The sequence below is a fragment of the Gouania willdenowi genome, chromosome 16 (genome assembly GCF_900634775.1).
Source record: "Gouania willdenowi chromosome 16, fGouWil2.1, whole genome shotgun sequence".
In the NCBI taxonomy this organism is placed as follows: Eukaryota; Metazoa; Chordata; class Actinopteri; order Blenniiformes; family Gobiesocidae; genus Gouania; species Gouania willdenowi.
The window spans coordinates 37,956,412-37,979,982 of record NC_041059.1 but is presented as its reverse complement, the minus strand read 5'-3'; the positions used below and the strand labels follow the sequence as shown (position 1 = coordinate 37,979,982).

General features: G+C 38.4%; 1 protein-coding gene across 2 annotated transcripts in view; it reads right to left on the bottom strand.

The window, feature by feature from the left end:
• Positions 1–4,574: 4,574 nt before the first annotated feature.
• LOC114477616 (beta-1,4-galactosyltransferase 3-like) overlaps positions 4,575–23,571 on the bottom strand; it is a 39,954-nt gene continuing 20,957 nt past the window's right edge. The window contains exons 3-7 of one of the 2 annotated variants that reach the window (XM_028470040.1): positions 15,365–15,600; positions 13,945–14,132; positions 7,898–8,020; positions 7,662–7,766; positions 4,575–5,100 (exon numbers count right to left, since the gene is read on the bottom strand). In XM_028470040.1, the coding sequence (XP_028325841.1) occupies positions 4,974–5,100; positions 7,662–7,766; positions 7,898–8,020; positions 13,945–14,132; positions 15,365–15,600 (779 nt within the window). In that variant the 3' untranslated portion in view covers positions 4,575–4,973. The remainder of the gene's footprint in view (positions 5,101–7,661; positions 7,767–7,897; positions 8,021–13,944; positions 14,133–15,364; positions 15,601–23,571) is intronic. The other variant, XM_028470041.1, reaches the window with a different exon arrangement.

The following is a 23,571-nucleotide window of genomic DNA, read 5'->3' as shown; positions in this document are numbered from 1 at the left end:
AAGAAAAAACCTCTGAATCGGCAGGAAACTCAACCTCGGTCTGCAACCTGAGGGAAACTCAACTGTCAGAACTTTCTGGGCACCTCTAATATCACTCAACATTGAACGGAGCACGCAACCTCTCTTAACCCCCACTCTAAGGGAACGTAGAAATTTGTTCAGAACGGTATTCGGTTACCAAGCATGTATCAAATCAGGTGGACCACTATCCCCCGAAGAGTGCTTTCCCTAGCAAGGTTTATCCTTTTTTCTGCACATTAAACCAGGACTTCTTGTTTGAAAAGTAATTGCCTATGTACTCATAGCAACTAATGGGACATTTTTTCTCAGGAAAAATTTGGTACCCCCCCATGCTGTCGAGTGGCTTTGGGCCGGCCAGACAGTCCGACGCGGTAAGGGGGAGGCGCGCAAAATGAAAACAATGAATGTTGAACTAGGCTGTCTGTCGCAAGCAGCTTCAAAAAGGGTAAGGTACAGATTGTTTACGAGGGTATCGGTCAAAAAATGTCAAAATGTATACTTGGTTGAGGCTGCAGTCCTCAATCTCTGTCTCAATTTTCCTGAAATTGAGTAAAAACAAAAGAGAAAAAGAAGAATCGTTCAGAAATAACAAAGGAGAAAAACGTGTGAGCTCAAAAAAAAATCATGGCCAATAAAAATTAAAACTTCAGCTCCAAAAGCTGAGGCAACAGAGGGCTCTGTCTTCAGCGGATGTAACCATATCTTGCATTGTGGGGGCCTCCCCTCAGCAAGAAAATAAAATGAAAGAAAAGCAAACAAAAACAACCTTATCAGTAACACTTCCCTTTTGTTTGTTCTTTTCTCATAAAGGCAAAAGCAGTGTAAATAAATGAGCAACATTGTGACGTGGTTCTTGATTAAATAAATGATGGCATAGCCAGGATATACATTTTTAGTGCCTTTATGAATGAATAAATAAAAGCAAAGATAAATGATGGGCACACATGGTCTTATGTGGCAAACAGAAGGGTTCTGTGTGAAGTTCTGGTGGTCCTGTGTTTCTCATAGTTATGAATGTGGGTGTGTGACTGTGTGTCTGGTCTGTCTGCGTGTGAGAGAATAAATGAAAACAAAATAATCTAGTGCACAGTCAGAAGATAGAGGGGTTAGTATTGTCTTATCGAAGGAGAAGCTTGTTGGCTATTTGCTAGTTGTCCCCCTCCATGCCAAAGTTCAAGGCTAAAGTGATTTAGCACTACCACCAAAGGCTGTGGTGGACTTCTTGTGGCTTGGTATCCTTGTGGCTTTTGAAACAGTGTCTTTTTTGGTGAAGATATTCCATCAGACGTGTGACCAGTCTGCAGTTGCTGCCCATCGTTCAGGCAGTAGTCGTGGCGTTTAACTCGCAACTCATTGGTGGGGGAGTGTCGAATCACTCCGACGCCCACAGGTTCTCAGTCTTTGATGATGGGGCAGGATGTGTTAATCCCAGCGATGAAGAGTTGACTTGGGACTGAGCGAGTTATTTCAGCATTGCTTTGCTGAATGGGAGTTGAGTCCTTGAGTCCTGAAAGGTCACAGACCTTTGATTGTCCATTTCCTTCTGATGCTTGGTCCTTTGAATGATGTTGACATTTCATTAGCGTAAGAGTTGAAGGTGATTTCATTCTTTCATTGAAGATGTCGTTTCTTCAGGGGGGCAACCACAAAGCCAACAGAAACTAACAATTTAAATAATAAAAAATGATAATGATGGTAACAGTAATATTAAAATAAAATAAAATGAAATACTGTATTCATCTGTGTGTGTGTGTTTGAGTGTGTGTTGCTCATATTCATTTTAGAGTGAACCCATCAAACATGAAATCAAAAATAAAATTTAAAATAAAAATAAAAATAGTGTCTGTGTGTAATGGCACTATTCTCTAGGCAGGGGGAGAAGTGAGAAATCACAATGTTGTGTCACAAGTGTGTAGTGCACTAAACTGGCCAGTGAGGGGCGCCACCTCTCTCCCTTGTGTGTGTGTGTGTCTCGTAGGTGTGGCTTTCTCTCTCTCTTTGCGTGCGCGTGCGCTGTGCGTGCGCGTGTTTCCCTCTCTCTCTCTGTGCGTGGGTGCGTGCGTGGGTGTTTGGCTCTCTCTCCTTCTCTCTCTCTGTACGTGTGTGTGCGTGTGTTTGAGAGAAGTCAAAAGCTGACACTCGTCCAAATGAAAGCATTAAAGCCAAGCCAAAGGGAGAAATCTGATTCCACGTTTAAACAAAATAAAAACAAATATAAAAAAAAGTAAAACTCGGCAAAAGCATGATCTGAGTTCACATCATACCAAGATTGTATATGCGTATGCATATATTATTTGTTTATTGGATTCTTCATCTGTTTGATTCACAGAAACACAATTTAGGTTTGGTTCGGGGTTTTAATCTATTTTGCTTTCGGTACAGAGGTGAACTCAGATCATGGCACCGCTGGGATGTTTTGGAAACTTTGGTTGCCCGTCTATCTATGGTCAGGACCTCACAGGCTGTCTGTGGGTGTCCGAACAAAACCAAAGTAAATAATGACCAGCCGTATTTTATGCCTAAACAAAATATCCGAGCCCGAAAAAAAACAGAGGGAACCTACAGCATTAAAAAGCACAGAACCTCAACCATTTGAGCCTTTCTCATGGCAGTTCACTGCGTCAAAACACAGAACAGCTGAGGATCAAAATCAAAGCTCAAAGCTGAAAATCAATACAATGCTTGACTGGTTCCAAAAAAAATCAACACAGAGCGAATATATATATATGTAAATGAAAATTTACATATATATATATATTTATAAAGGCAGCTTTACCTTAGTCCGAATTGGTGTTTGAGGTTCAACCGATGGTTCGTGATCCAGTCTCTGTCCGAGGGGTGGACAGAAGATGGTCCTGTTCGTGATCGCCAATTGTTACGGCTGAATTTACGGTTGACCTCATTTGGAGACATGATTTATTGCTCTGGTTGAATGATGGAGTCCAGGAGAAGCATTGATGATTTTATATAAAAAAAGTTTATTCTAAACCAAGAAAAAAAGGTACAAGATGGAACAAAATTAGCGTCCGTCCAGGCGGACGTCCGATGATTGAGAGAGACAGTTCTGATCCAATACGTATATTCCCCTCAGTCCCCCTCCCTCCTCCCCCCAGGAGATTGAGATAGAGGCAGAGGGAGGGGGTGAGGACAGAGGGTGAAAAGGAAAGACAGTTTGTTCTTTTGGGTCTAAACAACCAGTCCTGTTATCTGTCGGTTGCAATAGAGACGGAGGAGTGTGCGTTTGTGTTTGTGTGTGTGAATGAATGGATGTGTATGGCGTGTGTGTGTGACATGTGACTGTGTGAGCGTGTGAGTGCGCACACAGAGTGCCTATGCGTCCTTGTGCGTTTATTGTTTTGGGGAGATAAGGTGGTGGCTTTTGACAAGGCAGTTTGACCCAGCAAAGTTGAAGACATGAAAATCACACAATGGAAAGTTACCCAAGGCTTAAGGATTAAAATATATGAACTAATAATTTCGCCCCCCACAGTTACTAGGACATCCTGACAGTAGGGAGTTACAATAATCTAATCTAGATCTAACAAATGCATGGATTCATTTTTCAGCATCACTCTGGGCCAAGATATTCCTGATTTTAGAGATATTACAGAGGTGGAAGAAAGCTGTCCTTGTGATTTGTTTGTGGTTTGCCAGCTGCACAGTGGCAAACAGCAAAGAACTCCAGAGGGTCACCAAAATGGCTGAGAAAAGTCATTGGGTGTCCTCTGCCCACACTGGAGGACCTTCATGGCTCTTACTGCTTCAGGAGAGCCAACTCCATCCTGAAAGACTCCTACCACCCGGGCCACTTTCTGTTTGAGCTACTGTCGTCGGGCAGATGGTACAGGGCCATCAAAACCAGGACTAATAGACTGAAAAACAGCTTTTTTCCAACTGCTGTAAGAGCCCTAAAAAACATGTGTTTGTAAAACGTGCAATATACTGATACAACTGATTCTACCTCTGGGTTATATCCATCCTGCAATATTCACTGTATATACACACTACAGCTTCTCTGTTCCTCATGCACTTACCTTTTTTCAATCTTGTGTTTGACAGTGCCTATTGTGTTTGAGCCTATTTATTTTTTCATTTTATTTCATCTTGTCATTGTGTTTTTATTATAACAATTTTTTTACATATTTCATGCATTTCTTATAAAAAATGTTGTGTATTTTTTTTGCAGTGAATGGCCGGCACCTTACCTTCCATTGTACTTGTTGCAATGACAATAAAGCAAATCTGAATCTCAATAATAAGCTGTTGTATTCATATAAATCTGATCATGACAATAATATTTTTTTCATCATTGGCTGATTTTTTATCGATGGTCGACTGATGTGACGTTTTAAGCATTTTTTAAAACCAGTACAGCAATTTATGTGCATGGCCAATCCAGCCAGGGTATCTCAGTACTTAGCAGTCACGTACTGTGATTGTAAAACAATCTTAGTACGGAGATAAACTCAGACTGTGACACCGGATTTGTCCAGACGGATTTTATAGATGAAAATGTCCCGGTTTCCAAGGGACCCTAAAACACATCTCGGAGAACAAGTTCATTCAAAAGACCGTAACTCCGCTAATATTTGCTCTATCGGAGCAAGTAAGTAAATGAAAAGAGAACTTGATGTGGACTCAGCCCGTCTGAGAAATTGCAAACTGATGGGGCTCAAAGGTCATGGATAAAGATAAACATGATATGAAGTTTCGACTCAAGTAGAGATGAACCGAATAATAAACAGAGCAAAGTCTTCCCACACCGAGGAGCGTTTCTGTCACTAAGCCCCGCCCACAGAACAATCAGAAGCTTCAGGAGTACAGTCACTATTTACACAAACATTATGATATATTTGATCCACTTTGTGTTGATTTTATTTCTATCCATGATGTTGGATCTGGTCCGCCATGGTGGCAGCTTTAGGCGGCGGAGGAGGAGGAGGGAGTCCGGCCTATGTGCCGATGTCCACGGTGATGTTGGTGTAGAGAGGATGATATTCCAGGGAGATGACTCGAGATTCCACAGTGTTCATCCCGTCCTGTTTCCACATCTGACGCGTCTTTCTCAACAAATTGAACCTGGAACAGAGAAGTTTATGTTGGAAAAGGCATCCTACCGTACTACTCATACTAATGTACTACTCATACTAATGTACTACTCATACTAATGTACTACTCATACTAACGTACTACTCATACTAACGTACTACTCATACTAATGTATTACTCATACTAACGTACTACTCAAACTAACTTAGTAGTCATACTAAAGTACTACACATACTTAGTACTCATACTAACTTAATACTCATAGTAGCGTATTACTCATATTAACGTACTACATAAGAGCATACTACTCACACGAATGCACTACACTACCGTACTGCTCATACTAATGTACTACTCATACTAACGTACTACACACTACTGTACTTCTCATACGAATGCACTACACACTACCCTAGTATTCACGCTAACGTACTACTCACACTAAGGATGACGTCAAAATTAATATGTAGCACGTTCATATTAGATGGTATAAAAAGATTAAATAGGTGAGAAATACTCAGATAAATACTATATGGTGACATTTTTTAAGTGTGCACGGTGGGCACACTAGTCATACTCAACCATCCCATTATGCATTGTGAGCGAAATGGCTTCAAGCTAAAAGTCAAACATCTTCTTTTCAAAATAAAAGCATCTCTTCTTGTCTTCCATTTATTTTTTAACACTTTTGTAAATAGGGATCCTGTTTTAAAGTTAACAGAACATTGTGTCAGTAGCACAATAGAGAGTCTGAAAATCTCTGAAATGTCAGCATGAAATGTGTTTCTGTGAGTTTTATGGATCAAATGAGTACATATTATTCTACTCGGTCACTTTCTCACTTAAAATGTTTTATGAACTTTCAAAGGTGGAGAATCAACAGAGTTATTTAGCCTCAGTGTGCTTTAGGTTTTTGTCGAATATTTGAAATGCATCCTGGGAAAGTTGGATGTTTTCTTCAGTGGGAATGCTCATCATCCTAATAACATAGTGTAGTGCCATCAGTCAGTTAGGCCTGCACATTTTAAGTCTATAATTTTGAGTCAAATACAACAATGATTTACGTTTATTTAAATAACATTTTTGTTTTTATAACATTAATGTAATTAAGAATAACTTTCTAAAGAACTTTTCTGTTATTACCGAGGTGGAACTAATGTTCTGTGTGCAGTTGGGGGTGGGACATTTTTGTGAGTTATGTTCTTTACCTAGCCACTGGAAGCAGAGCACACACGAGGCAAAGAGCACATCAAAGATTCATCTCAGGAAGATGTTTGAGTGATTCTGTGCATCAGTGAAGACTCCTACAGTTGTGAAGTTAATTTTACCCCCTTTGGTTAATGTGGCCAATGAGGTATATTGTTAGCATTTTTTGTTGTTTCTATATTATTACCTACTTGTAACTAATTGCTAATAAGTTTATGTTTAAGATAATAAGCTAATAGGCTGAGCTAATGACTTTCATGACAACACGATTCACATGACAATTGCAATTAATGTTATCAAGCTACATTGTGTGAATATGTTGATTTGTGTTTGTTAGGGATGTAACGATTCACTCAACTCCCGATACGATTCGATTCACGATACTGGGTTCACGATACGATTCTCTCACGATTTATTTTACAAAATGGGACTGTAGACAAATTTTTTTGTTTGGGAAAAAAAACTAGAAAATGCTGTACTATTTTCCTTTTATTTTTCGTTGTCAAAATAATTCCTTGATAAACTATTCAAAACAATGCAATTTAACTAAAAAATAAATCTTGAATGAAATAAATAAAGGAATAATACAAATGAAAATGAAGCCTATTAATTTAAATTCTGGTTCTATAATAAACAATGCAAAACTGCATAATAGTTCTTTTTCTTTTAAAAGTGCAACTGAAAATGTATTTTGTGCCTTAACAATTGGACTTTAAAAAAAAAAAAACGATTGCACTGATTTACGTCATATTTGTTTGGACCAGCAGAGGGCGCTGGTAACCCAGTGGTCGGTTGGCATGCAGATATCTTGCAGTGAAGAAGAGAAGCTATGCTAGCAGACAGAGCTAATAGAAAAACGTGACTTTTATTATTTATATTCAAGTAATATTACAGATATTCTTTCGGTGCTAAAGGGGTAATGAATCATTTATTAACATATTTAAGAGTAGAAGGCAGCCAGAAAGAAAGTATTAGCAGACTCCGCACGCCGCCTACACTTGTGGATAGCGCCCTCTGCTGGATAAAAAAAGTACTGCGATTCAATTTTCAGAAAATCGATATCAACCGTGATACCTATGAATCGATTTTTAACTGCCTTACAATTAATCGTTACATCCCTAGTGTTTGTGATACAGTATGTTTTTGATGATTATTCTCTATGAGAATGCTCTCTCATTTTATTATTTGTGTATTGTGTTTAGTTATCACGGCGTGATTGATGCACGAAGATGTTAATAAATGCCTGTAGCTCAAAGGACACCTTGGTTTCGTGATTTCAACTGGAGGGGAGTAACATATAGTAAACAGTATATCATCGAGTGTGTAGTACGTTGGTATACGATTGACACTAGCAGCGTTTTCTCATCATACAGGAAGTGAGTCACCTCTTTGGGTTGGCGTCGTTTCCTTTGTCCAGCTTGTGTTTGATCATTTTGTAGCGTCCCACCTTCAAAGACGGACGACTGATGGACATCCCAGCCAGAGACACTCTGTGGAGACACACACAGGACCATGCTGGTCATGTTGTTAAACGTCTGTTGTTTCCTTATTGTGTGACTGTAAGTGATCTGATCAGAGGTCATAGTGTGATGGCTAATCAGTGTGTGTGTGTCTGTCTGACCTCATTGCGATGTCATCGTCCTCGCCCCCCCACCCCCAGTAGTTGTTGGGGAATCCGTTTATCTTCTGGTAATGCAGCGGACTCAGCGCGGTCACGCCTCCAAAGATCTTATTGTACGGAAGCCTGAGAAGGTCAAAAAGGTTCTTCAGCTGAAGGTTTGACCAGCTCTAACCACCAGGGGGCGCATGTTACATAGCTGACGTGCTCTAAATCAGGGGTTCCCAAACTTTTTGTGCCCAAGGCTCACCAAAGGACAAGTAAAAATCTGAAGGCACACCTATTGTGACGGGCAACCGTACAAGAAAGCACTCCAATTTCCCTCTCGCTGTTTTTATGTTTTGATGTTGTCCTACAGCCTTTGTCACAGTCTTGTAAATCTCGCCTGCGCAACCGCGGGAACAGCAAAATACTGATTGCATTCTCTCTCTTTTTTTTTATATTGTTTTTTTTTGAAGAATTGTTGTCAGGTATAGAGTTTGCCCCTGTATTATGAAATGAGTGCATACGAATTAGTAAATGAAAATATAATTATTTTTGTGTAGTTGTATATTGCAGTATAAATGTATGTGTCAAGTGTCTTTATAACGTCATAGCTTCCCACACTTGAGAAAGGAAAAGGTTTCTTACTTTTATTCTTTCCAGTGACAAGAAAGGTGAAAAACCTTTGAACACTAAACACAATGCAAATAAGTTCATCATTTTTCATCAAACAAGGTAAGTACAAATACACCTTTAATTTTGTAAAAGCATATTTTAAACTTTTTTTTGAATTAAATCAATGCAGGTAAGTAATCTGTAAAATTAGGCATTAACCAAACAGAAAACTAGGTCTACTTTCATAACCTGAAACCTTTTTCCTTATGTTTATATCAAATTTAACAATTTCTTAATAGAAATACTTTTATATTCTACTATTTTCATACATAAATTAAATATTTTCACTCTGAATTTTATTAAAAAGATATTTGCTATATTTTAAATACTAACTTATTTTAGCCCTTAAATACATAAACAAGTTTAAACACATTTTAAACAATTTTCCTCTTCTCATATAAACAACTTCATGAACACAGCAAATTAATTGAGCAAATTAATTATACAATGATGAGATCACATTTCAGGCTGATCGCCGGAACAGTATGGTTGTCACAAAATCCCAAGGCACACCAGTGTGCCACGGCCCACCATTTTGGAACCACTGCTCTATATGATCCAGGTTACATGTTGGTGCTTCACTTGTGATGGTGATCATTATAACTGGTTACGCATCACTGCACATTAGTTAATACTTTTTATTCGGTCACAATCCAATAAAACCAATCATTTTTGCAACATTACTAAAAAAATGTTATTTAAAGCAGGGATTCTCAACTGGTGGTTCGGGACCCAAAAGTGGGTCGCGGACCTGTACTGGGTGGGTCGGGAACAGCTGGTCAAAAAGAAATAAATATTTAAAGTCTCTCAGGTTGGGTTGGACTTGTCTTTTATTTTGAAATAAACTTTTCTTTTGACAGGCCTGTTGTGAAATGCTTGTTGCACAGGCAAATATATAAATTTATGTTTAAAAAAAAAAGATTCTATAGATTAGTAAGATTAAATTTGGTTAATTGAATTGTTAAAAAAAAAAAGAAAAAAAAAGTGGGTCGCGATTTAATGACGGTGGCAAAATTGGGTCGCAGGGTGAGACCAGTTGAGAACCACTGCTTTAAAGAGTACCTGTAGTAGAAATGTATATATATATATATATATATATAACGTTTAATGTATTAGCAATAAACAAAATATGTACACCGTTTTATTAAACAAAACACATTAAAATGACTTTTTAGAAGTATTTTATACCTTGGAGAGGTAAACTATGGGGAGCCGCCATCTTAGACAGAATATGACGCAAATTTGTTGCTCAATGTTAGCTGTTGCTGGACAACAGTTGTTCGTCAGTCCAGTTTCTGAACAATGGTTGCTATAACAACAAGAGAAAAATCCTACAGAAACATTTTTTTTGTCTCTAAACCAAATAATGACACTATGTCAAAGGTATCCAGACGTTGGCTTCATAATATAAATACAGAATACACACGTTTATGTTCAGACCAAAATTGGTGGTATGTGAGGACCACTTCAAGCCAAGCTGCTATGAGAGGGACCTGGGGGCAAAGCTAATAGGCTAAGTTAATGGGTACAAAGCCAAAGTTATGTCTAAAATCAGACTCGGCCTGACAGAATTCCTTCACAGAAAGTCCTTCCATGCAGCTTGTAAATGTACTTATTCAGAGCACTACTACGTTTCTTCTTACAGGGGATACTATAGGTCATAGGTGGGCAAACTACGGCCCACGGGCCACATCCAGTCCATTGGTCTTTTTAATCCGGCCCGCCGAAGCCAAAATAAATAATTAAAACACAAAATGAACCGTCTTACTCCGTCATTTATCTCAACGCCCGTGGGAACCAAATGTTCTCCGCTTAAGCCCGCCCTTTTCCAGCCTCCCAGCCAATCAACACACAGAACACATGTAAGCAAAGATGAACATTGGCAGAGAAAGCTGCATGTAACAATGATGCCTTCACGGCCATGGGAAACCACAACACTCGTTGAATAAACTACATGTGGAACATTAGGACTCAGTCTGTTACAATATCAGAATTATGACTGCATTCCTTTGACTTAGTCCTGTGATGCCTGACATCCTACTGGGTATGGACAGAAAATGTAAGATTAGGAAGAAAGCAGAGTAAGATTGGTCACCGCTAAAACACACCCACAAAGAAGAAGAAAAAGAAGCTGCAGAAGAACTTACTCATGGTAACTTGGATATCTGGCCAGATAAACAGTTCTTCCACGTTGGATAATCAAAGTAAGTTGTTTGTTGATGTTTTGTTGCGGGATCACGTGGTGTCGCGTGAATACACCTGGCTCACAAGGCAGAGTAGCGCCTTGTGAGCCAGGTGGAGATTGACGGAGCAAAACGAAGCGATACACATCTACAACAATGAGTGGCCCAAAGAAAAGAAGAGTCGACAGTGAGAGCTGAGTGTTTAATAATGAATGGACAAGTAAATACTTTTCACTAAAGTCCAGTCAAAGGCTGTATGTCTAATTAATTTAAAGGAAACTGTTGCAGTTTTAAAGGAATAAAACATCCACCGTCACTTTTCCTCCAAACGTGCTGCTAATTATGCTAATAACCATTATTAACAAATTATGTTGGAGGGTTTTTTCATGCAAATACTTTTTATTTAACTGAGCTACTTTTACACACACACACACACACACACACACACACACACACACACATATATATATATATATATATATATATATGTTGTGTGTGTGTGTTATGTGAACTTTCAAGTCCCACATGTGCCCATTGCCCCCAAATAATTCTGACAAATAACACATGTTAAAATATGTTGAACCAACAGGGAACAAGTAATATAACATTTCATAATAAATCAAAAACTAAATTAAACTCATTATCTGAATTTAAAAAAACAAATGTAAAAAGTGCAGTAGAAAACCAAAAAACAAAAACAAGAATAAATAAATTCAGTACAAGTATGAAATGAACTAACAGGGAATAAGTATCATCATGTTTCATAATAAAAGTACATTTCATAAATAAATCAAAACTGAAAAACTAAATGAAATTATTTACCTGCATAAAAAAACAAATGTAAAAGTACAGCAGTCCAAATATTCAGGAAACAACATAACTTTGTTTGCAATATGTGCCAAAAAGCTTAAGAAAACAAAAAAGTAAATAAATGTTTTAAATCAGATATTAAAAGTTTGTTTCTGGTTCCGCTCCACTTCACATGCTGACGTAAATCATTATGTTTGCATTTTAGTTCCAAGTTACATTTTGATCCCAGTCACGTATCTAATGCAGTCTTAATTGAATGTTCTTTTAATTTCTGATACATTTTAGGATTCTAAATTTGCCTAGTAATGATTTTTATTGTCAATGAAGAAAGTGTTTTTAAGAAGATTGACATGAAACTGAAAATTTCATTCTGTCATGTCTCCATTCTCTACCACACGTTGAGAAGCACTGCTCTACTAACAGACCTGTCTCTCCTTAAATGTACAAACCTTTCTTTAGAATTGGGGATCAATTTGGGTGAAAGTTGCAAATCTGTAACGCATATGGTTGATTTGTTATGAAATTTTATAAATTTGAACTTTAGACAAGAAGAAGAAGAATGTATGTATGCATCGGGTGCTGACCCAGCCCGTCTGTCAATTTTTAAAAGTCCATGTGGCCCCTGAGCCAAAAAGTTTGCTCACCCCTGCTATAGGTGGTGTCATGGCACTAACCACATTCCCACCAGATTGTTCCCTCTTATTTCCTTGTGGCTAAATGATGAACTGGAGGACATACTGGTTTGTTAGGGCGCTGTCAGGCGTTGATCATCAGAGGTAGTGGAGCATCATCCCGTCATTGAACAAATATCCTTTCACGCAGCTTTCATCGCAGTTGCTAGCCATATTTTTGCACTTCCAACACCTCACTACTCAGCCATGGCTCGTTTCCGCTGGTAACAACATCTCTGTCTCTTAGGCTAATTCTGATGCTGAGTGGGTGCAGGGAGGCCATCAAGAAGCCGTAAGTTGCTGAGAAAGGTGATATTTAATCCTCTCCTATCATAAAATCTGGATGCTGCACTTTATCACTGAAATAGTGGTGACACACTGCTGCTTAGCGCCAAGAGCTAACAGAAAAACTACACTTTGCACAATGTAAACAGACCTGTTATGTCTCTACCTCCCACAACGCACCATTTCTTTAAAGCGACAGGCCATGCCCATCAAAGAAAGTGCATCACATCTTGTCTAAAATGGCGGCTTTGCATAGTTTATGATCCAAGGTATAAAATCATTCTAAGAAGTCATTTTAATGTGTTTTTTTTATTTTTTATTTTATTAAAAGTTACCATTTTCTTATTTTTTTAAATCATAATAATTAAAATATACAATAATGAAAAAAAAAAAAAAAAAAATCCCCTAAACACCCCATACAATATCAATCAATCAATCAATCAATCAATCAATCAATCAATCAATCAATCAATCAATCAATCAATCAATCAATCAATCAATCAATCAATCAATCTTTTATTTGTATAGCGCCAAATCATAACCAATGGTATCTCGTGGTTGGTAGATGGTTTCAGAGAAGTGGGGCCTGATAACTGAAAGCTCTTCCTCCTATACTACTTCTAGAGACAAATGGAACAACGAGTAGTCCAGCATTTTGAGAGCGTAGTGTTCTGGGGGGATTGTATGGCACTACAAGCTCCTTGAGATAGACTGGTGCCTGTCCATTTAGGGCTTTATAAGTGAGAAGAAGAATCTTGAATTCTATTCTATGTTTTATGGGAAGCCAATGCAGAGAGGCTAATACAGGAGTAATGTGATCTCTTCTCCTAGTTTTAGTCAGTACACGTGCTGCAGCATTTTGAACCAGCTGAAGTGTCTTAAGCGACTTGCTCAGGCAGCCTGCTAAAAGAGAATTACAATAATCCAGTCTAGAGGTAACAAAAGCATGGACTAGTTTTATATCTTGTCCAAAAAGGAGTAGAAAGAAGAAATGTTTTTCATGTCCTTGTTACAACAATTTTGTCCATAACATAACTTTAATGAAAACTAAGTTTGTTTTGCTCTGCAATGTTGGTGGATAAAAAGGAAGATAACCCTTTATAAAAAAATTATATATAATTTATTAATGAAATGTTTAGAGACAAGATGTTGCATCTCATTGAAAGGCAAATATTATCTTACTTGAGAGAAAGAAAAGAAAACAGGGTTCTCATCAGAATATACCATAATGTCTCAGCTCGTCCAGGTCGCTGTTATTTCTGAGGAATAGGATCCCATTGCAAGAAGAAAGCTCCCCGTGTTCCCTCACCCCGTGTGTCCATAATCACATATTTTATAGTCAGAGAGGAGGAAGAGAAAGAGGATGAGGAGGAGGAAGAACAAGGATGGGAGGGGTAGGGGACCTGTGTGTGTGTGTGTGTTTGTGTGTGTGCGTGAGACGTACTTGTATTCAAACTTGTCAATGGCAACGGAGACGTGCTTGGGGTTTGCGTCACACACGTACGTGTTTCTGTCGTCCTCAGGAATCATATCCACGTCGTGGAAGAACAGACAGTCCCAGTCCTCCTCCTTCATCGCCTCCCGGAAACCCACGTTCATCAGCTTAGCTTTGTTATAAGTGTAGTTCCCAGCCTAACACACACACACACACACACACACACACACACACACACACACACACACACACACACACACACACACACACACACACACACACACACACACACACACACACACACAGTGTTTCTCTACTTTGATCCTCAAGCTCTTTCAAAATTAATACGCATCTTCTAAATTAGGAACTTTCCATTTAAAAAAAAAAAGAAATTGATTATAATAACGGATCAATAATTACTAGAATTAAACCACACAAATTTCGTTCTTGTGTGTGGTTCAGTTTAGTTAAATTAATTAAATCCCTGAATAAACCATGATTAAAGGCATTTCACAGACCAACCACCAGGGGGAGTTGTGCACAGACATATGAAGCAATTAAACACGAGACAAAAAGGATTGAATAAGTCTTTTCACGTTCGGAAATCTCATTTGTCCTATTAATAAGAATAATAATAATACATTTTACTGGTAAGGGCTTTTCAAAAACTGCGAGGGACTGGCGTCCTGTCTAGGGTGTACCTCAACCCAAGGCCCAATGAGAGCCGGAGATTGGCACCGGCAGACCCCCGCAACCCTGACAAACAGGAATAAGTGGGTCTGAAAATGGATGGATGGATGAATGGATGGATGGATGGCTTTTCAAAAACTCTAAAACACTTTACAGTTGTTAAAACAACTACACAAGTCAGAAAAAGAAAACAACAATAAAATAAATACAGAAAATACATAACAATCAAAAGTTGAATGCTTGGGAGAGGAGTGTGGAAGCAGAGGAGGTCTGTTGCTTTGATACTGTTTCTCACATCGGTTTATAAAAGAGCTTGGATACGTGCATCATTCCCAGGTAGAGTCCTAAGGTAGTCGGTGTTTTTATTCACCAGGGGTCACCTGTGTGGAAGCGAGGGGACTGCCTCGCTTCCACACTGCTGCTGAGCTGCTTTCATAGGTTTTTAAAAGTGCTCGGATCGGCTGAAATCAGCATCAGTGGAAAACCCTGAACACCTCCTTGAGTCTGAATATGTGTAATATTAATAATATAAACACGATCAAAACACTAACGATCTCTGGAATAACATTACAGACGCTGTTAGGTTGGAAACATCAACAGAGTGAACGAGCAGATTAATGAATGTAATTTCTTATTAAAAATAAATTGATTAATAAATATGTGACCTGGTGGATGACGTAGAAGCAGATTAATTTATGTAATTTCTTATCAATAATAAATTGATTAATAAATATGTGACCTGGTGGATGACGTAGAAGCCGTAGTTCAGCTGCTGCCGCTGCAGGAACGGGTGGAGGAAGTAGAGCAGGACCTTGAGGTGGTGCTCACGGTCACGGTAAGGGATGATGATGGCCGTGCGGTGTCTGGCCTCGCAGTCCGGCGGCCTGTAGCGTCCCCCGCGGACCACCAGGGGATTCTTCCTCTGCAGCTCCTGCATGGTGAAGTTCGAATGGATTCTGACGTTGATGCGACCGACTGCAGAGGAACCACAGCCAGGAGATTTGAATCATTCAAATTAAGAGTTTGACACGAGGGCAGAACAAAGGGCTGAGTTTAACAGCTGTGAAAAACAAACCTTTAGGAAACAATTCATCACTATTTAGTTCATAAAATACACAGAATGAACCCTTTTTACCCTGAATACATGTTTTCAGTGAGACAATAGAAAAGACAGTTCTTTGACCTTCCATTTTAATCAATAACATTTTTTCATATACAAGGTGACACAAAGATGTTTAAGAACACACATATTGACAACACAAAAAATAAGAGAAAAACATACCAAATAACTCCGATAACACGACCTTGGCTACAGCTGAACAGCAGAACAGCCTGAAACATTGGGCCCAAGACTGAAGGAAAATGGTGAAAAAACCGCAGGGAGGCCCTTCAGAACCCAATTCGGGTTTGGAAGAGGTCAAGGAGATGATATGCGAGGGTCTACGAAACCTATCTGCCGAGATAAAGTTGTTGGAAAAGACGCTGGAAAACTCACTGGTAAACCTACAAAGCGAAGCAAAGGTACTGAAAGAAAAGAATGAAAGAAATGCTGAAGAGATAAAATTGTTGAACGCCAGGGTTGAACAGCTGGAACAAAAGGAAAGAGAGAAAGATGTCATCATCACAGGCCTAAAGATAAAACCCAGGAGTTACGCGAGTGACGAAGAAACAAAATTGATTGAACAACAGGTCATTGACTACCTGGAGTCGAAGGACATTGTCCTGAACCCTGACAACATCAACTACTGCCATCTCCTGCCAAAGAAAAATGATAACAGAGCTGTAAAAATAACCTACAAGAATATGAAATTTAAAGGAGAACTACTGAAGCAAGGAAATAAACTCAAGGGAACGAAGGTGTACATCAATGAAAACCTGACGAAACAAAATGCAAGCATTGCATGGAAGGCACGCCAAATAAAAAAAGGAGGAAAGATTGTGAAGACTTGGACAAGGAACTGCAGGATTTACATCACACCAATGGGAGAAGAAGACGGAAAACCAATCCTCGTCAAAACGATGGAAGACTTGGGAAAATACGAAGGATCCACCTAAACAACAACATTACTGATGGTAATCATGGATATGGACCCAGATCTATATAAACACTGGAAACAAAACTCACTGTGATTATTTTACGGAGACTGAATTAAATGTGGAAACCAAGAGTAAAAAAGGTCTGTCATTTATTCATTTTAATTGCTAGGTGGTGGGGTGATTAAGGATTACATTAAATTTAAATTCAAAGTGTTTATTGTCATATGTGCAGTTAGAAACACGTTTTCCTGTACAATGAAATTATTACCTTGCTTATGAACTAAGATATAATACAATGAAATTACTACCTTGCTTATGAACTAAGATATAATACAATGAAATTACTACCTTGTTTATGAACTAAGATATAATACAATGAAATTACTACCTTGCTTATGAACTAAGATATAATAATGTGTTTATACAAGTTAAATCTAACAGTGGAAAATACAACACTGCCAATAGAACTAACAACAGCTGAATTAACCTTCAAGAAGAGACAAAACAAGCTGCAAACTTGTGTGTCCAAAAAGAGACATTCCCGAGTGGTGACATTATGGATGAAAAGGGAAAAAAAAAAAAAAAAAACTTCCAAACAACTTCGAAAGAGGAACTATTCTTGAACTGCAGGAATGCTAACAACGTCTGGCAGGGAACAAGGCCAACATGAACAACGATAGAGAGGAAGAGGAATAAAAACAAGACAACACTGACTACAGATGAGAATACACAAGAAAGGACTGTTCAACAACTCAAGAATGTTTGACCAGAGAGACATGTAAACCCATGTAAATTTGCGATGGTAAAACAGGGGACGGGACCCAGATAGCAAACAGCTTCTCTCGTCTCCCTTTTCGGCATGTACAAAAAATGTAAAAAAAAAAAAAAAAAAAAGGTGAATGTAACCATGTCGGAAATAAACTGAATAAATAAATAAAAATAAAAAAATGATGAAAACACAATATGAAAGAAAGAATGCAGAAAAACATAGAAAAAGGAAAACAAAATAAGAACGACAAATAACACACACAACATTAAAGATAAAAATACTCAAAGAACACACAAACAAAAATCCAATTACAAAGCATGACAACAAAAAAACACAAAATCAAGGAAAAGTTCATAAAAAAAATGTTGAGTGTCACCTAATATATTTTTCTCTCATTTTTGTGTGTTTGATCGTTGTGTTCTTGTTCTTGGTGTTTTTGTAGATTTTTTTCTTGTTGTCATTGTGTGTTTTTGGTGTTATTTTATCAATTTGTCATTGGTTTTGTGTGTATTTATTGTTGTGTTTTGTAAATGTATTGTTTGTTCTTTGTATCATTTGTCATATTTATCTCCTCTTTTGTCTTAATTTTTACTTTTTTTCCCCATTTTGTGAGTTTTTGTTGTAATCTTTTTTTTTGTATCATTTTGTATTTTTTTTCCTCATTAAAAAATTATAACAAACAAAAACATATATTTTTTAATAAAATCAACAATTCATTTCTTAACTTGCATTAAGTCTTTTAATTAGAAATGCATTTTTTTTAATTCATCGAAAGTACACATTATTGCAAAAAAATAAAAACACATCTACACACACGCACAGTGCTGGGTGATATGGAGAAACTTATGTCATGATATAGGTAGATTTATATCATGATAATATATATCCCAATATATTATTTATTCCTCAAAATTGCATGAAATGAATGGAAAATTGCTATACATTATACATTTTATTATAAATAAAAATAAACGAAAAAAAGAATCCTAAAATAAAAGGTACTACTTCTTTAAGAATCTCCTCAATGAAGGACTATTTGTAACTTTTGCTACATATGCTGTTGTCATGTGTTCTGATTTGTAAATGTGTATGTGGAAATGCCACCAGGGAGCACAAGAACCAACAATAATGGCTACTGCTATCATTTTACACCGTACCTGTAGTGAATTTTACTGGCAAGCTCCATAAGATCATATATGATAGTAGAGGTTTGGTTAAGGTCTATTCTTTAAAAGTCCTTCAAGAGCAGCAGGAGGTAAATTAACGTTCCATTTGTGAGACATGATTGCAGCTATTTTGCTTGGAAGAGTCGTATTAGGTGTAGTGTCACAGTTTGTAACCAGACTTATTGATGATTCTGGTCACTCCAAAGACCCAATCTGGGTGAAAAAAGTAGCGTTTCACCTCCACATTACATAACATCCATTATCTGCATCTTTGTGGTTCTAAACTAAACACTTAAAGCTCGTGTGCGAGCACGATCTGGCCCAGTGTTAATAATAATAATAATAATAATAATAATAATAATAATAATAATGGCTTAGATTTATATAGCGCTTTTTTCAAGGACACTCAAAGCACGTACAGAAACCATTATAAATTCACACCAGTCACATCAGTCATACCGGTGGTAGTAAGCTACATTGTAGCAACAGCTGCCCTGGGGAACAATGACAGAAGTGTGGCTGCCATTTCGCACCTACGGCCCCTCTGACCACAACCAAGATTCATGAGCAATTCATACGAGGCAACGTGGGTAAAGTACCTTGGCCAAGGACACAACGACAATTACTTGAATAAAGCAGGATCGGAAACCCCAACCCTTTGGTTATTGGACGACTCATGCTACACCTGCCCTTGGTGTGAAATAATGTAGAATTAGGCTGGATCTGACCAGCCCATCAAGGTGGTTGACAATGGGCGTGGCTTCAGGAGCTGATGGTAACTACAGAAGGAGGAGCTACTTCAATCATGTGGACCGGGACCAGTTGCTCCTCTAGCGATCCTGTAAACTAGTATCTAGTAGATACTGCAATTAGCCTGCTAGCTTTGTCGTATTTTAGCTACAGAGTGGGACCAAGACCACACACACCAATAAAGGGTTATATCGTACAGTATTAAACATTCATAAACAAATCTCTCTTTCTTAAAGCTAAAGGGAACGCTATGGAGTCTTTTCACGCCTGCTGTGAGACTTTTGAGTTTGTTTGTAATGAATGAGGAGATTCTTCAGGTGAACCTCATCTTAACCTTCTTAATATGTGACTCTTGGTTCCTCTGACACGTTTTTTTCCCATTTCCAAACAACAAAGAGGTTCAGGGTTTCCAGTGTCCACCATTTATTTCTAAAGGTCAAAAACGCTAAAAGCGCCTGCAGTGACATTAAAACCAGTCGGACAAAGGCAGGATGACACGTGTGTTCACACAGATCACCAGTGGACCAACACGGCTCAGGGAAACAAACACTGAACACTTGGCTCCAGCCAAATAATAGAAGCAAATAGAGACAAAGTGTCAGGGTGGGACAAGTCAATATTTCTATGACAAAATATTCTTATTTTAAAGCTACTTTTCTGCTCGTCTTTCACACACTCAGCTCTGCAGCTGATTAGGGCAAGCAAATGGAACTGAGACAGCATGGAACATGGAAATGGGAAAACTACATAATTGAGATTTTCTTGGGGGGAGAGAAAAAATCTGATATTTTGTGTTCTCGTTCATGTTACACAATAAATATGAAAACATTTCTGGGTCAGATTTGAAAAAAGTCTGATTTGTGCAGAGCCTCAGACTGTGTTAAGTGCATTTCACACCTCCTTCAAATATTTTATCAGGCCTGATTCCTGCACAATAAGCAGAATAACTGGCTGTGGTTGTTTCCTCCTCCCAGATTCCTTTGCTAGATTTCCAACTGATAAAAGCTTTGACTTAAGCAGGTCCACATATAAGGATTTTCTAAATGTGAAGAGATGTTTTATCTGTTCCGGATTCTCACCAGAATTTTTTCACAGCATAGGGAGATCACGTGGTGTGTGAGCGAGCACCATTGGTGTGGACAATTTTGATCTCTGAGTCAAGTTGAGCTAAAGTTGTTTTTTTTAATCTTTGTTCCAGCCTTACTTTAAAGCTAAACGTTATTTGCTGAATTGGTGAAGGTGATGATGAATGTAGTTATAGTTATTCATGCTTGTAAAGGTCCCAGTGTATAAGTATTTTGACAAAGACTGACTCCAAGATCACACACACGTGATGAACGCACACACACACACATGACGCACAGTAAAGCTTTAATCGGGCCGAAGAAAAAAGAACCTGGCACGAGAGAACACGACCTGAACCTGTCTGACCAGAATGAAGCAGATGTCTCTTTGAGCACAAATATTTCAACCAGATGGTGTTCACATCCGTGTGCGCACATATAGAATGATCTGTTGTGAGTTATAAACATGATGAGCAGCTTCATGTACATGCTAAGTCTGGTTGAAGCACACTGTTTATATTGGAGGTTAATTGCGGTTACCAAGCAGAGGATGCGCACAGGCAGCGTTTGGGGCAGCTAAGTTGCTGCAGGGGTCCTCGGGGTCCACAGGTAAAGACGGGAGCATCTGAGCAAATTGTCTGTAGTAAATAGACGGTGAGGCTGATGTATGTGTTTCTGGGTTATTCAGATTCAAAGTTTAAACAACACGTGCACACCTGGAAGTCCTTTTAGTGTCAAAGTGTGCAACAATTATTACGACGGTACCAATTAAAAAGGAAAAAAAACAACAAAAAAATACCCCTACCATGATGAAAATGGAGCATGGGGGGCCTTCGCTTTGTTAGGTAGCAAAATTACAACATCGGGGGCCCCTACGCTCAACAGCGCTGGCGAGAACCCTGCTGTTACAGATCAATACATGAAGTATGAATAAACAAAATCACACACGTGATCAAACAATGTGATCAAATGCTGCGTTCCAAGCAACTCAGAACTCTGCATTTTCCAACCTCCTAACTGAAAAAGTAACTTTGAACGCCACCTGAAGTTGAAAGAAAATCCCATATTAAAGCAGTCAGCCATGTTTGATTTCAACGTGCTGCTGCTGAACTCAGAAATCGGGAATTTTAACTTGTGAATTGTGGAGTTCCATTGAATGCAGCATTAAGCGTTTCTCAGTCAGCTGCTTCCTGATTGGCTACATTCCGTTCCACGTCACAAATCACAGGATTAATGAGACGGGAGTCGTCAGCTTTCCTCACACACACACGAGGAGTTTTGGTCGTAAATATTGAACAAGTTTAATATTTACTAATGTTGACCCGTTTCAGAGCTGATTATTAGGACTAATTCACTCTGAGCTTATATCAGATCACAGGACCATCTGATAGGATCATCTTAGAACAGTGGTTCTCAACCTTTTCAGCCCGTGACCTTTAAAATAAAGGTTCCAGAGAGCGGAGACCCCCACTGTAGCTGAAGGTGGGTGAACACAGACATGAACATTGAAGAACAGTCATGTGGAGACAGGACCATCTATAAGGGGGAATAAAGGGGAGAGATTTTTGGGGTCCATCCATGAAGTCAGTAAAACGATGGTCCATTGTTCTATGAATCTGTGATAACCACATTTATTAATTCATCTAAATAATATCCACTGTTATCCAGGAAGTTTAGTATTATTTGTGCCATAGTATATTGTCATCTTAAAGATGCAAATCATTGTTTTACTCAGAAATAAAATGGGTTAAAAATGACCAAAGATGGTGGAAAATGTGGTGAATTGGAATTTTACAAACCATAGAAATAGTTTAAAAGATGAAAATTAGAGTGGGCAAAAACAAACAGAAAAAAAGGTTTGTAAATACATTTACTCATGTATCTTATTCCTTTAAGCCTTAAGTTGTAACTTTCATTGTGCCTCCTGCTCTACTTCTAGCTGGGTCAGGTGATCTTCCCAAAACACATGCCAGACACAGAGGCATCCTCTATTATCACACACACACACACACACACACACATAATCACACATACTCACCCAATACACATCCATTCATACACACAAGTACCATACACGCACACACCTCCAGCACAGCTGACAATCAGGAGATACCAGAGAACTGGCTGTTTTGACCTAAGAAGAAACTGTCTCTTTTCACCCTCTTCTTTCTCTCCTCTCTGTCCTCTTTATCTCCTGGGGGGAGGAGGGAGGGGGACTGAGGGGGAATATACGTGATGAGTTAGAACTGTGGGCCCCTCGATCATCAGACGTCCGCCCGGGCGGTCACTAATTTTTGTCCATCTTTGTACTCTTTTTTATTTAGTTTTATAATAAACCTTTTTTATAAAATCATCATCTTTTGACTGGACTCCATCATTCAACCAGAGTAATAAATCATGTCTCCAAATGAGGTCAACCGCAAATTTGCCGCGACAAAGGCGAAAAGGGTTCAAAGTGACAATATTGGCTTTAAAGTGGCAGAACTTGGAGGAGGGGTTGGGGTAATGTCATTTAAAAAGTAGAAACACTTAGTTTAAACTGGCAAACAATGGGCATGACAAATTGTGAATGTGGATACATTAGCATGAAATATGGTGAAAAGAGGTTATAAGTAACAATAATGGGTCAACATATGTGACATTAGGTGGAAAAATGGTGTAAAGGGTTTATAAGTGTCCAAAATGTCTTTAAAGTAGAAAAATGTGCAGAAAAGGCTTTGAAATTTCAAGGAGAACTGACAGAAATGGGAGTAAAGTGGCAAAAATGCATTAAAAGGAGCCAAAATATGGTCAGAAAAAGTGATGAAAAAAGGTTAAAATATGGCAAGTTTGGCGTTGTTGCATAAAAAGAGTAAAAATAAGCAAAAATGCAAAAAAGGCTCAAATTGTTCAAAAAATATCCTTCGTTTCTTGAAGGCATCTGGCGACCCCCTCCCAGTGTCTCGCAACCCAAAATGGGTTGCTGACCCTAAGGTTGAGAACCCTATTTCAGAAGACATAAGATAATCTGGAATTTGCCGTCTTTAGACGGGAAGTGGGAAAACAAGAGAAAAACAGCCAGATTATGTACGCTGTTTATTTAAAATAACTAGTACAGTTCCCGTCAGAAGTATGTATTCATATCGTGAGAGCTTAAGTAGAGTTGTCAATTATAAATGAG